General features: G+C 45.0%; 1 protein-coding gene across 1 annotated transcript in view; it reads left to right on the top strand.

Moving 5' to 3' along the window:
• Positions 1-10,693, top strand: part of MTHFD2L (methylenetetrahydrofolate dehydrogenase (NADP+ dependent) 2 like) — a 59,709-nt gene extending 49,016 nt beyond the window's left edge. Inside the window, exon 9 of the mRNA XM_014517502.2 lies at positions 10,166-10,693. Coding sequence (XP_014372988.1) covers positions 10,166-10,278 — 113 coding nt within the window. The 3' untranslated portion in view covers positions 10,279-10,693. The remainder of the gene's footprint in view (positions 1-10,165) is intronic.
• The last annotated feature ends 4,946 nt before the right edge of the window (positions 10,694-15,639 follow it).

The following is a 15,639-nucleotide window of genomic DNA, read 5'->3' as shown; positions in this document are numbered from 1 at the left end:
GGAGGGGCCGGGAGGGAGGCCTGTGTGGTGCTCACCAGCCCAGATTTACTTACCCCATCTCAGATTTCCTTCAAAATAATATGGCCACCCTGTTTATAGTAAACCAGAAGCTGAATATGAACCAACAGTCTGCTGTTGTTGCAAAAAAGAAAAGAAATAGCCAAAAGCATACCGGGCTGCATTAACAGGAATGTCTCTGTGGAGGACTGAGCCTTCAGTTGCCTCAGGGCATGGTCCAGGGACCATGTCCTGCCCTGCTTTTTTCCCCTGGGGTATTTTTTGTCCCCTGGATAGCCGGGTATCTAATTTTGCCCCCAGACTATAAATTTGCAGCACGGGGAATGTTTTTTTGTTCCCGCATGTGCCTCTTGAAGCGTGTCAAAGGGGCTTGAGACACTGCAAGAGGCACTTGCATACTTGTCTGGATGCACCCCTAAGGTCCATTCCAGCCCTATTCTTCTGTGGTTCTATGCTAGGAGTATTTAACTAGAATACTGGTGTGCCTCAACCAGCAAAGTGCTTGTAGAGAAGCACTTCAGAAATGTTAAGTCTCTGAAAATGGCTTTTGAAAAACTGGCTAAAATCTGGACACTCTCTCCTATGTGGTTTGATGCTGTTAACTGTGGAACATACTGTCCACTGATGATCCTGATGAGCCCATGACTATATACAAATGTTCAAATGACCTGGGAGAATTCTCAAGAAAAGAAACAGAGAGATGCCTGAACAGACATTCAGATACTGGGCCCCTGAAGAGCAGAGAGGTTGCAGTGCTGATGCTGCACAGCCAAGGGGCCCTGACTTATTTCAGCATGCTCTGCAGTCTTCCTCAGTCTGCCTGGTGACAGATAGCAGTAGTGCACAGGGCTGCCCTGATAGACTGCCCCAAATTGTTCAGTCAGCCAGTGTCTCCCTGTAGCACATTGTGGAATTATGAAGGGGGCATATTCTGCTCCATCCTTAGCCGGAGAGGTAGAGTCCAGCCTGAGTGACACACTGTCTCTGCAGGGAGAGAGATAGGTGGGTAGGAACAAAACACACCAGGATATTGGAGAACTGTGCTGCAGCTTCTCTCAGAAGGATAAGTTATACAGAAATTCAGTCTCCCCAGAAGAAACTCTACTGGGAGTGATTTAACTGTGATTGCTCCTAAATTGTTTTTTCTGGGAGTGGGTATTTTTCCTTTGGGAGAAAAATCCTGAACATCTGTAGACTTATTTTCTCCAGGGGGAGCAGTGAGAAAAACAGAATGGCCCATGTCTCTCACTGAATGACTCATGTCTCTCACCTTCCACAGCAAGTGGTGGTTAGATTATAGATTTCATAGACATTAGGGCTGGAAGGGACCTTGAAGATCATCAAGTCCAGCCCCCTGCCCCAGGGGCAGGAAGTCAGCTAGGGTCAAAGGATCCCAGCAAAATAAGCATCCAAATGTTTCTTGAATGAGTCCAGAGTAGGTGTCTGCACCACTTCTGGAGGCAGTCTATTCCAGGCCTTGGGGGCTCAGACAGTAAAGTTTTTCCTTATGTCCAGCCTAAAACAGTCTTGGAGGAGTTTGTGACTGTTGGTCCTTGTTATCCCTCAGGGCACTCTGGTGAACAGACTTTCCCCCATATCCTGATGCACACCCCTTATGTACTTATAGGCAGCCATCAGGTCATCCCTGAGCCTGCACTTTTCCAGGCGGAAGAGTCCCATGGCTCTCAGCCTCACTTCATAAGAAATATGAAGGTGATATAATCTATACGAAATATAAGATTATATGGTAAACTAAAAACACACAAAGTTAACAAGGAATATAAACCTCTTTTTCCCTTTTTCTGAAGTAGTGGCAGAACTTCAGGATGAAAAGGTTCTTTCTTAGAAATCTAAGCTTGCGATTCAGCCTGGAAGTTCAGTTGAGGAACACCAGCATGAGAGAATTGCTGCCAGCATGGCGAAGGATGTTGCCATTGCCACCTGCAGTTGGTGTTTGTCTGTAAATACCAGTTTGGGGTTCACAGATCAGCTACTGGGGCTCTTATCATTGAGGTTTGCAGCACTATGAGGAAGCTTTTGCTCTGCTGTGTCACAAAGTTTGGCAATACAAAAGAGGCCTCTGACGGCTTTTCACAGACAGACTTTTGGCAACCTATTCTTTGCATTCCGCTCCAGATCATAGACTTTGCCAACAAGAGGATGCACTTCTGCTGTCTCATGGTGCAAGGCCTGGTGAATCACTGTGAGAGACTCACTGATATTAATTTGGGTGGTGCTAAGATATTTGGAAACTCAGGCCTGGTTGCTGGAATGTGCAAAGGAATCATGAGGATTATGTGGTGTGATCTCATATCCCACAATTTCAGTTCCTTCTTTTATGTACTTTACAATGCACTGCAAAAAGAATCCCATAACGCTTATGATGATACTAGCTAGCACCCAGGGATCTCTGCCGAGCACTTGTTTCAGAAAAATTTAATACTATAGGGCTGTGCAAAATAGCACTGTTCCGCTTCAACTCCTCTTTTGACAGAACAGTGTTTTGTTTCAAGTTTTGTTTCATTTCAAAAGCGTTGTTCCGTTTCGTTTCATTGAAACTGTTTCGCTGTTTTGTTGCTATTTCGACATTTCGCCCATAGGCTATTCTGCAACCTGCGCCAGGAATATCAGTGCTGCCGCAGGCTCCAGCCAACAGCACCAGCCTCCTGTGATCTGGCAGGCAGATGGAGGCCCGCACTCCTGGGAGGAGTATAGCACAGCCCCTGCAGCCCTCCCCGGGGGTGTGGGCAGGCCCCTGATCTGCCTGCTGGATGACAGGAGGCTGGTGCTGCTGGTTGGGACCAGCAGCAGCACCAATCTTCCAGATGCTGGGTGCGGGCTGTGCCCAGTGCCATCCCAGGCAGCAGGAACAGCCTCCTGTGATCTGGCAGGCCGATTGGGGGCCCCCCGCACCCCTAGGAGGGCTGCAGGGCTCTGCTGACTCCTCCCAGGGGTGCGGGCAGGTCCCCAATCTTCCTGCCGGATGACAGGAAGTTGCTGCTGCCAGCTAGGACCAGCAGCAGCACCGATCTTCCTGGTGCTGGGTGTGGGCTGCGCCCAGCACTGCTCCTAGCCAGCAGCAGCAGCCTCCTGTCATTTGGCAGGCAAATCAGGGGCTCATACCCCCAGGAGGCATCCGACACAACCCCCACAGCTCTCCCAGGGGTGTGGGCAAGTCCCCAATCTGCCTGCCGGATGACATGAGGCTGGTGCTGCTGGCTGGGACCAGCGTTGAAGCCAAGTAAGCCTGGCTTCGAAACTCGAAATGTTTCAAAAGTTTTGAAACATTTCGAGTGCCATTGTTTCATTTTGAAGCTGTTTCAAAGGCTTTTGTTTTGTTTTGATTTTGCTGTTTTGAGCTCGAAACTCATTGAAACATCTTTTAAATGAAACACTGGGCAAAATTTCATGCAGCCCTACTGTGTACTTGTAGTATTCTCAAAGTAAAGTATTTAACTGGGGTAGCAGAGCACTTGCACATTGGACTCAGCAGCCATCAAGAACTCATTGGTGCCTACACCATGCTTTGTAAAGAGCAATGGTGCCAATTGATTGATTGCAAGGCAGTGTGGATACACTGCTCAGGCAACAATTGTTGTTGATTATTTAAAATAAATTCACAAGACCCACAACAACTTGCAAGTTTAGACATGTGCTTAATATGAGAGATTGCCCCTATTGAGCATCTGAAGTGTTTAACTTGTAGAGAAACCTAGAAATAAAGAGTACTTCCATACCAGAGTATCCTGTTTGTCAAGGAAATTACCTGCATTTCATTTCTTGTGAAGAATCAAAGAAAGATCTTTAAGACTTTGAAGAAGCTGCAAAATAATAACTAACCCCACTTAGGCACTCAGTTTGAAGGCTATGTTTTCCGAGCTGTCAAATACTTAGGACAGTATTTCAGCAGTCTTTGGGGAGTGACATTCAGAGGAGAAAGCTTCTACACAATCTAAAAGTGGAAATGAAATAACCTAAAGTAATTGACAGTGCTATACCTTGTTCAGTACTGTAAGGTTGGTCATATATAAACTTTATCTCAAACTGTATGTTGGACTCTTATGCTATACAAATCTATTTAGAACTTTAAGAGCCAAATGTATAAATCTAGTACCTAAGTTTGTCTGAAAAAATAGGCAGACAAGGTTCCTTAGGTGAATTTGATATCTTTTATTAGACCAACCCAAATAGTTGGAGAATAGTTATTAAACAAGCTTTCGGGTTCAAAAACCCTTCATCAGGCTAAGGAAGTATCAGCAGTTGGTTTGTGCTCTTCCTGGATGGAATGAAAAGTAAAGAAGCCAGAGGCTGGGCTGGGGAGTCAGTTGCCAGGCAGACTATAATGTGTCAAAAATCCAATGTCTATGTTTAGTCCATGATCTCTAGTATCCAGGAGGTTGATGAAATGGAGCTCATAGGCTCGTCTCTGGGAAGTGTTGTGTAAGTTTCCCTTGAGGATCAGGACTGAGAAATTGGAGAGAGAGTGGCTCTCCTGTGAGAAATGTGCCCCCACCGATAATTGGGTGTTTCTGTCTTTCATAGATTTCCGGTGTGCGTTCATTCTGGTGCACAGTTGTTGTTTGGTCTCTCCTACATATTTTCCATCAGGGCATTTGGTGCATTGGATGAGGTATATTACATTTCTGGAGGTGCAGCTGTAAGATCCTGGGATGCTGATGGCTCTGTTGTGGGGTGTAGTAATAGTGGGGGTGGTGGGGATTTGTTGGCAGGTTTTGCATTTCTTGTCTGGCACGGTCTGGATCCTTTTGGTGTGTTCTGGGCTTGAGGAAGTTTTCTTCTGGTGATGAGGTTGGCGAGGTTCAGTGCTTGTTTGAAGGCTAGGATGAGTGCCACCCGGTCCCAGAGCCACCCATCCTAGCCTTCAAACAAGCACCGAACCTCGCCAACCTCATCACCAGAAGCAAACTTCCTCAAGCCCAGAACACACCAAAAGGATCCAGACCGTGCCAGGACAAGAAACGCAAAACCTGCCAACACATCTCCACCACCTGCACTGTTACTACACCCCACAACAGAGCCATCAGCATTCCTGGATCTTACAGCTGCACCTCCAGAAATGTTATATACCTCATCTAGTGCACCAAATGCCCAGATGGAAAATATGTAGGAGAGACCAAACAACAACTGCGCACCAGAATGAAGGCACACCGGAAATCCATCAAAGATAGAAATACCCAATTATCGGTGGGGGCACATTTCTCACAGGAGGGCCACTCTCTCCAATCTCTCAGTCCTGATCCTCAAGGGAAATTTACACAACACTTCCCAGAGACGAGCCTATGAGCTCCATTTCATCAACCTGCTGGATACTAGAGATCAGGGACTAAACATAGACATTGGATTTTTGACACATTACAATCTGTCTGGCAACTGACCCCCCAGCCCAGCCCAGCCCCTGGCTTGTTTACTTTTCATTCCATCCAGGAAGAGCGCACACCAACTGCTGAAGCTTCCTTAGCCTGACGAAGGGTTTTTGAACCCGAAAGCTTGCTTAATAACTATTCTCCAGCTATTTGGGTTGGTCTAATAAAAGATATCAAATTCACCCAAGGAACCTTGTCTGCCTATGTCCTTAGACCAACACGGCTACAACCTACACCCCTTCAGCTCTGAAAAAATATGCATTCATCATGCTCATTTTTATTTTTCTGACTAGGGACTTGCCAGGCTGAAATTACCATTTTGCAAATGCACACTTATGTTTAGAGGATATTATTTGCATACTTAGGCACCTGGTCTTTGGACTACCTTTTCCAAATAAACCATATGTTGATGATTATATGTAAACCAATATAAAAAGGCACCTGTGTCCTACTCTGAGGCAGATTTCCATGAAGATTCAGTACAATAATGAATGTTCTGCATGATTTACATTGCTAGACTTCAAGAAGAATTTCCTCAGGTTGTGGATTGTACATCTTTGTCATTAATATATGACAAAGAATGTACTTAATCATTCTAAAATATTACTGATTTGAAACAAATTTGTTTCTATTAAAATAGTGTTTTATTTTAATGTATACTATGTTACTTCTAAAATAGTATAACAGTCCTGATATGTGCTAATATCAGGCATGGGCACAGTTCCATTCAATAATTATGATATTTATCTGGGAAAATAAAAGAATACATACCAAATTCTGTAAATTAATCAAATTATAATACTAGTAAAAAGACACCAGATAATTTGTGTTTCTAAGATAGTCTAATTCTAAACCTAAAGATTATCAAGCTAATGTCTAAGATGATTGTTAAATTAAGTTTATCTTTCTACAGTCTTTTAATAACATGACTGGTGGCATTAATACGTTGAGTAACTTAAAGTTATTTTGCTTTGCATACCACTGATATATTTTTCCTTAGTTGATCCTTCATGATTGAACTTAATGGGAACTTTGTTTTTTACTTTAGTGGATGCAGAATCAGGCTCTCCCTGTGAGTTGAAGAAACAGTATGCAGAGAAAACTTTCATTTGATAAAAAGCAATTTTTTAAATAGCATATTAATTAATATTTAGCTTTTCATTTTTTCTCTTGATAATTCTTTTTCTAAGATCACTTGTCTTAATTGCCAATGGGTCACCATGGACATTTAAAAGAAATATATCTGAAACATTGTTAAGTGATTTTATTTTTCTCACATTTTGATTGCCTAATCTTTCAGCCCTCAATCTCTAGGAATCTCATGTAATGGTCTATTATTGATTCAAGTAGAGATATCTTCACTTGCACCTGGCTTGAGTTTGGTCCAGTAAAAAGCAATGCTCATCTTAGTCATCTCTGTCCCCTACTCCCCAACATATGTAAAGTTCAGACATTGTATGGAGTCCAGTTCAGTGACAGAATTTCAGTTGACTTCCTCCCTTTCATGTATTTGGTAGAAGCAAGCATGGTTTGATTTTTCTGGAAATTATTCTTGAGTTAGCAATATCAGTTCTTTAGGAGACATGGCCTTAGTGAAGAATACAATTTTTAAAAAATCCCAAGTCCCCTGTCCTAATCTGATCAGTGAAGTGCAGAAAGAGACTTGCCAGGCAAAATAACCACAAAAGCAGATCATTTATTGATCCCATTCTTTCATTTGTTGGGCTTTAAGTCAGTTAAACACAATTCCAATGTAAGTGGCTAACCTGAAGTTCCAGTCACATTTTATGAAAAAACGATAAATGAGTAGCACATTGTCTCAAGAAATCCTATCTCATAGTGTAAAAGTTTAACATGCGATGCTTACCATGTTTTCCATGTCATTAGACTCCTTTAAAGGATTTTGTTTTAATGCCATGGGTGTTTGTTGTTAGTATTCCTCCCTGAGTAATCTAGGCACGCCCCAACCTTGTTTAACCTGTCAATTTTGTTATTGGATTGTTGATGTATATGTAGAATTTTCTTTGACTTAAGTCTTTATAGGCACTCTACATAGACACAGAGCAGGATGGGGCCCTTACATGAGAGAAACTGTTGGTGGTACTGCAAGGATGGCTGCCTCTCAGTGGGCGTCCACACGTGCATATTAATGTGTTGTAATAAACTCCAGTGCTTACCGCACCAGAGTTTATTGCTCCCAGCATCATGTTTACACGTGCGGCTGAGATCGCAAAACATCGAGCTGGGTCAGAGCAGCTCTTGCTAGCAAGGGATATGGGAGGGTCAGCCTGGCAGGCCGGGGCTGCTCTGACCTGGCTCAACGTGCTGTGGAGGGGCTTGCTGGGGCAAGAGGGTAACTTACTGTGGGGCTGGCTGGTAGGCATCCCCTGTACTGACGTACCCTCATGCCCCAGCTAGCTGGGTCAGCATTTACATGTGCGCTGCTTTGGAGTTAAAACTTCTGCAGCAGGATAGTATTTGTATTTACAAGTACTATCCTGCTGCGGAGTTTACTAGTTACTCCAGGCTAATAGCCCTACACATGTAGAAACCAAGATTTACTGCAGAGCTAATTAGTCTTCTCTGCAGTAAACTCTTGTGTAGATGCATCCAGTGACAGTCAAATCATGCCCTGTATATGGGCTTGGCAGGACATGATTGTTATTGATAAACACTGATAAATATAGATTTGACCTGTCACTCACAGACCGACAGAAAAATATTTCCACTGGTAATCACTGAAAGTTCTAGAAAGGAGATGTTAAAAAAAAGATCTGGGATAGCATGCATGCATGCATGCTTGCACACGTACACACACGTATACACACACACACACACACACGGCGGCCATTGCAGGTGGAGTGCGGGGAGCTCACCTTAAGCCACCTGCGCACTTCTCTGGGGAGCTGCTGCAGGATCTGGGGGCTGTGCTGGGAGGGGAGGTTGGAGGGACGGCACTATTGGCAGCTGGGAGTCCTGTGTCCACCAGTCGCTTGCTCTGTCTAGGTCCCAACCAGGGATTGGGTACCAAACTCCCAGCAAGCCTGGGCTGGCCCCTGCATAATTGGGGTCCAGGAGGTTGGACCCTGCCCTGATCATGCAGTGGCTGGGCCAGGCCAGGCAGGAGCTCTGGAAGCACTGGGAGAGGCAACAGTTACCTAGCCTGGGGCCAGGAAGCAACTCTCCATTCCCGGTGGTCCCTTTGTGGGTGAGCCCTGCCTGGCAGGCACCAGTGGAGGGGCGGTCCAGTCACTTGACGGCCACAGCCTCCCACCCCTTCGGGCAGCATGGAAGCAGCATCTGAACCTGAGGAGCACCCCCATGTGCCCTGCCTCGATTATACTGCTTCTCCCAGCGTTCCCAGAGCTTCTGGCCAGCCCAGCCCCTGTGTGCTTGGAGCAGGGTGTGCGGAGGTGCGCCCAAGGCCCGATGATGCCCAGAGGGGCAAGAGGCCATGATAAGGGGGTAGGCTGTCCCTCCGCTGGTTCACATCAGGCAGGGCCTGCCCCCTAAGGAGCTGTGGGGAGCTGCTTCCTGCCCCATGCTGGGCAACCACCTCCTCTCCCTGTGTTCCCAGAGTTCTGGAGTGCCACTGCCCTCCTCTTCTGGTCCCTGCGTGCCTGACTCTTTCCTGATGAATGAACAGAATGATTTAAAGCAGGTATGCTTTATTGATTTATGGATGTTTACTTTTATATATTTTAATGTGATTTATAAAGCTTTTCACAGTATGCTGTCATTACTAACTTGTCTGCCCCCACACCCTAATTTTGTGCAAACCTGAAAATTTAAATCAATAAAAATCAAGTAAATGCTTAAAAATAAGCATTGATTTTAGCTGTTGAAATTATAAAAAAGATTAAAATTGAAGTCTGCCAGGCCTACCTATATACAAGGCATGAGCAGATGTTCTTCCCGATGTAGGAGGAAGTTTTAAATTACCCTTTTCTTTCATGCATGTGAAAAAGCCAGGGTATGGATAGATATTCATTTGAAGTGTTCCAAACTCTGCTCCAATTTGTACTGCTTGAAACTTGGAGCACTTCAGTGTCATACAAGTGTTTAGCCCCATATAACCCTCCCATCCCTACCACCACACAAATGTATCAGAGTACTTCAGAATGGCTCCAAAAGCATGTAGTGGTGGAGCAGGAATCCCAGCTCTTTGCTTAGTTTCCAGTCCCTGAAGGAGCTTGAAGACAAGAGAGTGCTCATTAACTTCTTGCCCCACTCCAAGTGGGGTAAGGAGTTGGATCACTGTGGGATACTGAAGGACTGAGAAACCCCCTATCACACTCTGCTGGAGAGTGCCCACATTGCATGAAACGCTTCAAAATGAAATGCTTCAGAAATGTTCCTCTTTCTTGAAGGTCATTTTTTTCTGCAGTTTAGCCAGTTTTGAAGTAATTTGGTGGGCGCCATATCTGATCCATCACTGTTTGTAGTGCTTCAAACAGAACATATGTCCATGCCCGTAGAGTGTTATTTTTGCTGGAATATGAGGGGGTATCCAGTAGTAGGTCACTAACCTATGAGAGGGGAAGCTTCAAGAAAGTGCTGGGCAGGGAATTTAATTTTTCTTTTCTCTAACAATCTCCAGAAATGCAATCAAATAAAAATACTTGTGATTCTGAGCTTCCCTAACTTTTCTGGCTGATGATACTATATATTTGTGTACAATTTACCAAACTGGGGCTGTTTAACGAAAAACTGTAGTTTGTAACTAATTTTACAGAAAATCATTCTCTTCTTTTTTTTGTCAGAGGTGAAGAAGAAAGCTGGCTTTATCACTCCAGTACCAGGAGGAGTAGGGCCCATGACTGTTGCAATGCTACTGAAGAACACACTCCTCGTTGCTAAAAAACTCATCCTCTAGAAAATAGCTGCTGCATTAAAAAAAAATTGAAGTCATTCTATTTATTGATATGCAAAACATTTATTTTTACTACAAATTATTTATTTCTACATTTTATTTATTTTTTCATGTGAAATATTTGAATGGGATTATGTACAAAATGTTACGCTATCTTATGTTACTTCCTATTGCTGAATTGTGAGTAAAAGAAATCACAGCTACAGCTTTCACCTGTATTGTTCTGTGGGTAAATCTACATTAACATAAAGAACTAGCAGTAACATTAAAAAAAAATACTTATGGGCACTGATACACAAATGTGGAGGCCACTCCAACATGCTGGAATGCCAGCGCATTGGAGCAGACTTGATTAATTGAGTCTGCTGGAGAGTGGCAATTACCATGCTCCAGCACCCTCCTTGAGTCTTGTATATCAGTGTCCCCATGCTTAAAAATGGTGGTGGGGGCGCTTGAACTAAAGCTTGTCAAACAAACTTTAGTTCAAGCACCCCTGCTACCATTTTTAAGCATGGGGATGCTGATACAGGAGACGGGATGGCGCTTTAATTAGAGCGGCTCTCAGAGCCACTCTTTATTTCAAATGCTGCTCCCCATCCCTGTGTAAAAGTGCCATACGTGGCTGGAGGTTAGTTTCCATTTATTAGGAGCCCAGATCTTACTGAAATCCAGTGGAAATTAGGCTTCTAAGGGCTATTTCACTTTTGAAAACAGGACTTATGCTTCTAAAACACGTATGCACTTTTGAAAATTAACTTGCATTCCTTAGAAATTCAAAACTTCTGCTGCTGTGAGCAGGAATTTTATATTCACAAAGAATGGGAGATTGGAATCTAAGATTTGACTTGCTGGTAGTGCTGAAATGAAAAGGACTTACATTAAGTGAGTATGTTTAACAAAATGAAAACAAAAGCTTACACACACGGAGCCAGATTCTGACCTTGAGTATGCACCCAGAAATCTGTGGGAGCTATGTGCAGTAAGACTGAGGCCAGTGTACATTTCTCTCAATATCCAGAATCTTAGTCAAATGTATTGATAAAAATAAAGTGCAATGTATGTTTCTTTTTAAGCATGCTTTGTGTATATTATGTCCTGATCCCTTAAAGTGGCTCTGCATAAACCATTTATGAGAATCAGGCCCTATATAAATATGTATATAATAACACTATTCTCCTAAGTGTTATTGATAACACAATAAAAAGGAGGAACAAACTATCAGAAATGAAATACATGAATTAAAACAGAACTACTCTCCCTCTTGCCTCCTGAGAACAGGTTTATATTCTCAGTCCCTGAGGTAAATCCCAGTCCTGCTCCTGTGAGATTCTTGTTGATAACTTTAATTGTCACATTAGAGAGGAGCATATTTGAAAGACATTGGTATAAAAAGGTAAACCTGAGAAAATAGGATATGTTGTCTGGGTTGAGAGAGGGAATTAAAATGTTAATGATCGCTTATTTTTTTCAATGCAGTGTAAAAGCAAAATTAGGATACCAATAAATACCAGTAATAAGCCATTTTGATGATGAGTTTGTGCATTACTAACATTCGGGGATTATTCCAGCTTCAGCCAAAGGAAGTCAGACTGGGCCAATGTTTACATCTCCGTGGGCGCGTCTAAACATGCGCCCTACTGTACAGTTGTTACTGCACAGTCATTTAGTACTTGCTTTAGCAGCTACTAAATGACTGCACGTTAACCTCTGGTACTGCACAATCCTGGTGCTGCATGAGTTGTTTCTGCCCCTACTGTGCAATAGCAACGAGCTACTGTGCCGTAGCAATGGCATCATAGTTCATGTCCACTGATGCTACATTGCCGTAGCAATGAGCTACTTCACTGTAGCTTGTTACTCCTGCAACACGGCAACTCATGTAGACATGCCCTGTATCTCAGTTGAGATTTTTTTTCATTTACTTTAATAAAGAGCCATTGATGTTTTCCGGTAGATCGTAGCTTGCTTGCATAAAAAGAGATGGAAAAGCTTATTTTTTCTTCCATTCAACAAAACTGTACTTTATAAAATAAAAATACTTCAGAAACTGTTTCTGTACTAATTTTTCTTCTGATAATTATTTTAAACTATAAACATAAACATATACCCGATATTGTCTTTAAATATGCATATTGGTACTTAAGTGAAAATTCATAAATGAAAATTTCTGCTAACATCATTTTATATATATTTATAAGACATATGTATATATAGGGTGTATCTGCATCCTATATCTTTGTGTTTTCTGGGACATCGACTAAGTAACTCTTCAGTAAAGCATCATCATCTACACGTGCACCAGTATTAAGGTGCAGTATACTAATTCACTCCATTGTAAGATAGTATAGTTGCGGACAGTACTATCTTACGGTAGAGTAATTAACTGAACTGAAACACACGTGTAGATGATGACTGGGTGGAGGCCAAACTCCTGTCTGCCACCTAGCCATGTAGCACCTCAGGTTCACCACCCTTGTGCCCCAGCCAATCCCTCCACTGCCTGACGCTGCCACCTGGAGCCCTGGGTTGACCCACACTGTGCTCCGTGCAAGAGTGGGCCTGTTTTCCCTTTGGCTCAAATTGATGCTGCCCTGGGTCCACATGTAGATGCTGCACCTGGGAGCAGTTTGACCTGGCTCATACAGCACCAGAGTTTATTTGGTTCCTTAATTTAATGTGTAGGTGCACCCATATTATATAAAAAAATATGATAAACCAAAGCAACTAATAAAACATTGTGCCAAATAAATAAGTTTATAATACTTTCCATTTGTCTTTTACAAGATTTTAGGAGCAGGAGGATATTTCATTAATAGGGGGCATGTCTACATGAGACACATTACTGCGCAGCAGCGTAGCTTACTTTGCAGTAAGTGTACACATCTATACGTGCACATGCTTACTGCTCAGTAAATGACAACACTCATTTACTTGCAAGTAGTTACTCCACAGTAATGCACATGTAGATGCCAATTGGGAGAAAATTTGCTCCTGGACAGCCCTACCACTAGGGGACCAGCCTGAGACTAGGCCCATGGCTCCAGGGCTGGGAGCCTCTCCTGCCCCAGGGATGGCTCAACTCTGTGCCAGCCCCAGGCCCAGGCTCTTAAAAACCTGCAGGTACTCGGAGCCCTCGGACACAAGCAGGCAGCCTGAAGCCAGACCAGGCCCCTGTGTCCCCCTGGGCAGGCCGCAGGCCAACTGCACCAGCCTGCCTGTATCCCAGTGCCACAGCCTGGCACTGCAGTGCCACATGGCTGCCAGGCCTGTGCCGTCCAGTTCTGTAGGCTGCTCGAGGCTCCTGCCAGGCTTGTCAGCACCCAGGCATAGTTCTTGGCTACCAGGGTGAGCTCCAGCTGCCTACAGCCCACCCCCAACAACCTGCCCAGAGCCTGCAGGTGCTGTGGGACATTGCCTTGCTGCATAGCTGCAAGTCCTACACCATACCCCTGTGCTGGGTGCTGCGTACTGCAGGCAGCTGCCCAGGCCCAGAAGCACAGGGACAGCTGCAAGGAGGGCTGAAGAGCTGGCGCAGGAGCCCTGATGGTCTCATCATTGCCAACACCACACCCCGCCACCTGGGGTCCCAACTGGCTGCAGGAGGAGACTGATGACCTCGTGGCACTGTGGGGCGAGGTGGAGGTGCAGTTGCAGTTCATGCAGGGCAGGTGCTCCAACACCCATGTCTACAAGGAGCTGTCAGGCCAGATGTGGGAATGCAGGCACAACTGGTTGTGGCCACAGCTTCTGGCCCCGGAGCGTGAGCAAGTGGAGGCCCTGTGGGAGCACAGCACAGTTATGGCTAGGGCAGTGGAGGCCACAGAGGATGACTGCCGGGTGCTGGACACTATCCTGTCCCTGGCAGTAACCTTTGTTCTGCCTGCTGCCCTGCCCCCAACCCTAGCCCTGCCTGCCCCCTGGCAGCCACCCACTGCTTAGTAGCAGGCCCCCCCATGGGCCTGGTTAGAGGTCCAGTGCCATCCCCACAGCCAGTGCCCCAGTCCCCGCCCCAGGTCCCCTGCCTGGTCCCAGGCCTGTAGCTCACTCCGGCTCCACCCAGGTGCAGAACTGGAGCTGCCTGCAGTGGGGTAAGGACTGCACGCTGGCCCTGAATACTGGCTACCAGAGGGGAAGCTCCCTGTGCCAGGGGACCAGCTGCCACTTGCCCCTGGGCGAGCCCCCTACCTGCAGGGTTTGCCACAATGTGTACACCCGCAGGGGAACAGGTAGAGTCTGGGTGCTAGCTATCTGTCCCCAGGCTCTGTCCCTTAGGTGCCCCCACCCCATGGCCACCCACATCAGGAGGGCATGCAAAGAACCACAGCACTTCACTTGTAAGTAGTTGCACAGGAAAGAGGGTGTTTAAATGTTGGGTGGTCAGTGATGGAGGGGCTCTGTTGGGGAGGGAGGCAATGGGAGGGTCTGTTTATTAGGGCAGGAGGGAGGAGGAGGGTCTGATTTTTGTCAAAAGAATGCTGCGATGCTAATTAGCATTGTGGCAAACGTGCATATGCAGTACGTGTAGTTTGCGGCACTGCAGATGGTTTTGCAGTGCCACAAACTGCATGTGTGCACTCGTGGGGATGCACCTGTTGTGGATATGGGTAGAATTAATTCTCCATTGTGTGTATGAAAAGCAAAATGCACTTGATCCAATAACCCTCCTGGTCTGTGATTTCTTGTCAAGGTTACCCACTCACGTAGAAAATAATACCAACTATCCAAACTGTACACAAGTTGAAACCCCATAAAAGTACAGGGGTGCCACAAGTTATTCAAAAAGTCCTGCTCAATATAGTACAAACAAACAGAAGGAGGCAGTCTCCTTGCCAATAATTTCCAAGACTGTCTTTCCAGCCAGTACTTTGCCTCAAAAGAAACACTCTTTAGCTTCCTGCCTGGGTTGTGCTACTATGTTTTCTGGCTTTTCATTTCTTCTCTCACACACACAGATACCTCGTCCGAAATAGGCACATCTACACGTGCATTAATGTGCCACAGTTACTGTGCATTAAGTTTAGTAGCTGTAATAACAGGTACTAACTCAATGCACCATAACTGATGCTATTGAACAGTAGCACGAGTACACACCTCTTTGGTAAGGCAAATGTTCAGTGAACTAATTCTACTGGGCATTAGTGTATTAGCACGGCTTTTGCTGTGACATACTAATGTGCAGTAGAATTTGTCTACTGCACATTTAGCATCTCGTGTAGACGCGCTCAGTGTCTCAGCCCTCATTTGTTTGTTTGGGTTCTGGAGAAGCCCTTTGACACACACGGCTCAGCCTCTGCCCAGGCCTTGCACAGGGCCACTGGCCCTGCCATTGTTTCAGCTATCACCGAGTAAAAAGATATTTAACTT

Source organism: Alligator sinensis, unplaced genomic scaffold, assembly GCF_000455745.1.
Source record: "Alligator sinensis unplaced genomic scaffold, ASM45574v1 scaffold222_1, whole genome shotgun sequence".
NCBI lineage: Eukaryota > Metazoa > Chordata > Crocodylia > Alligatoridae > Alligator > Alligator sinensis.
The sequence above is the reverse complement of the archived record's forward strand: the minus strand, read 5'-3'. Positions and strand labels throughout refer to the sequence as shown.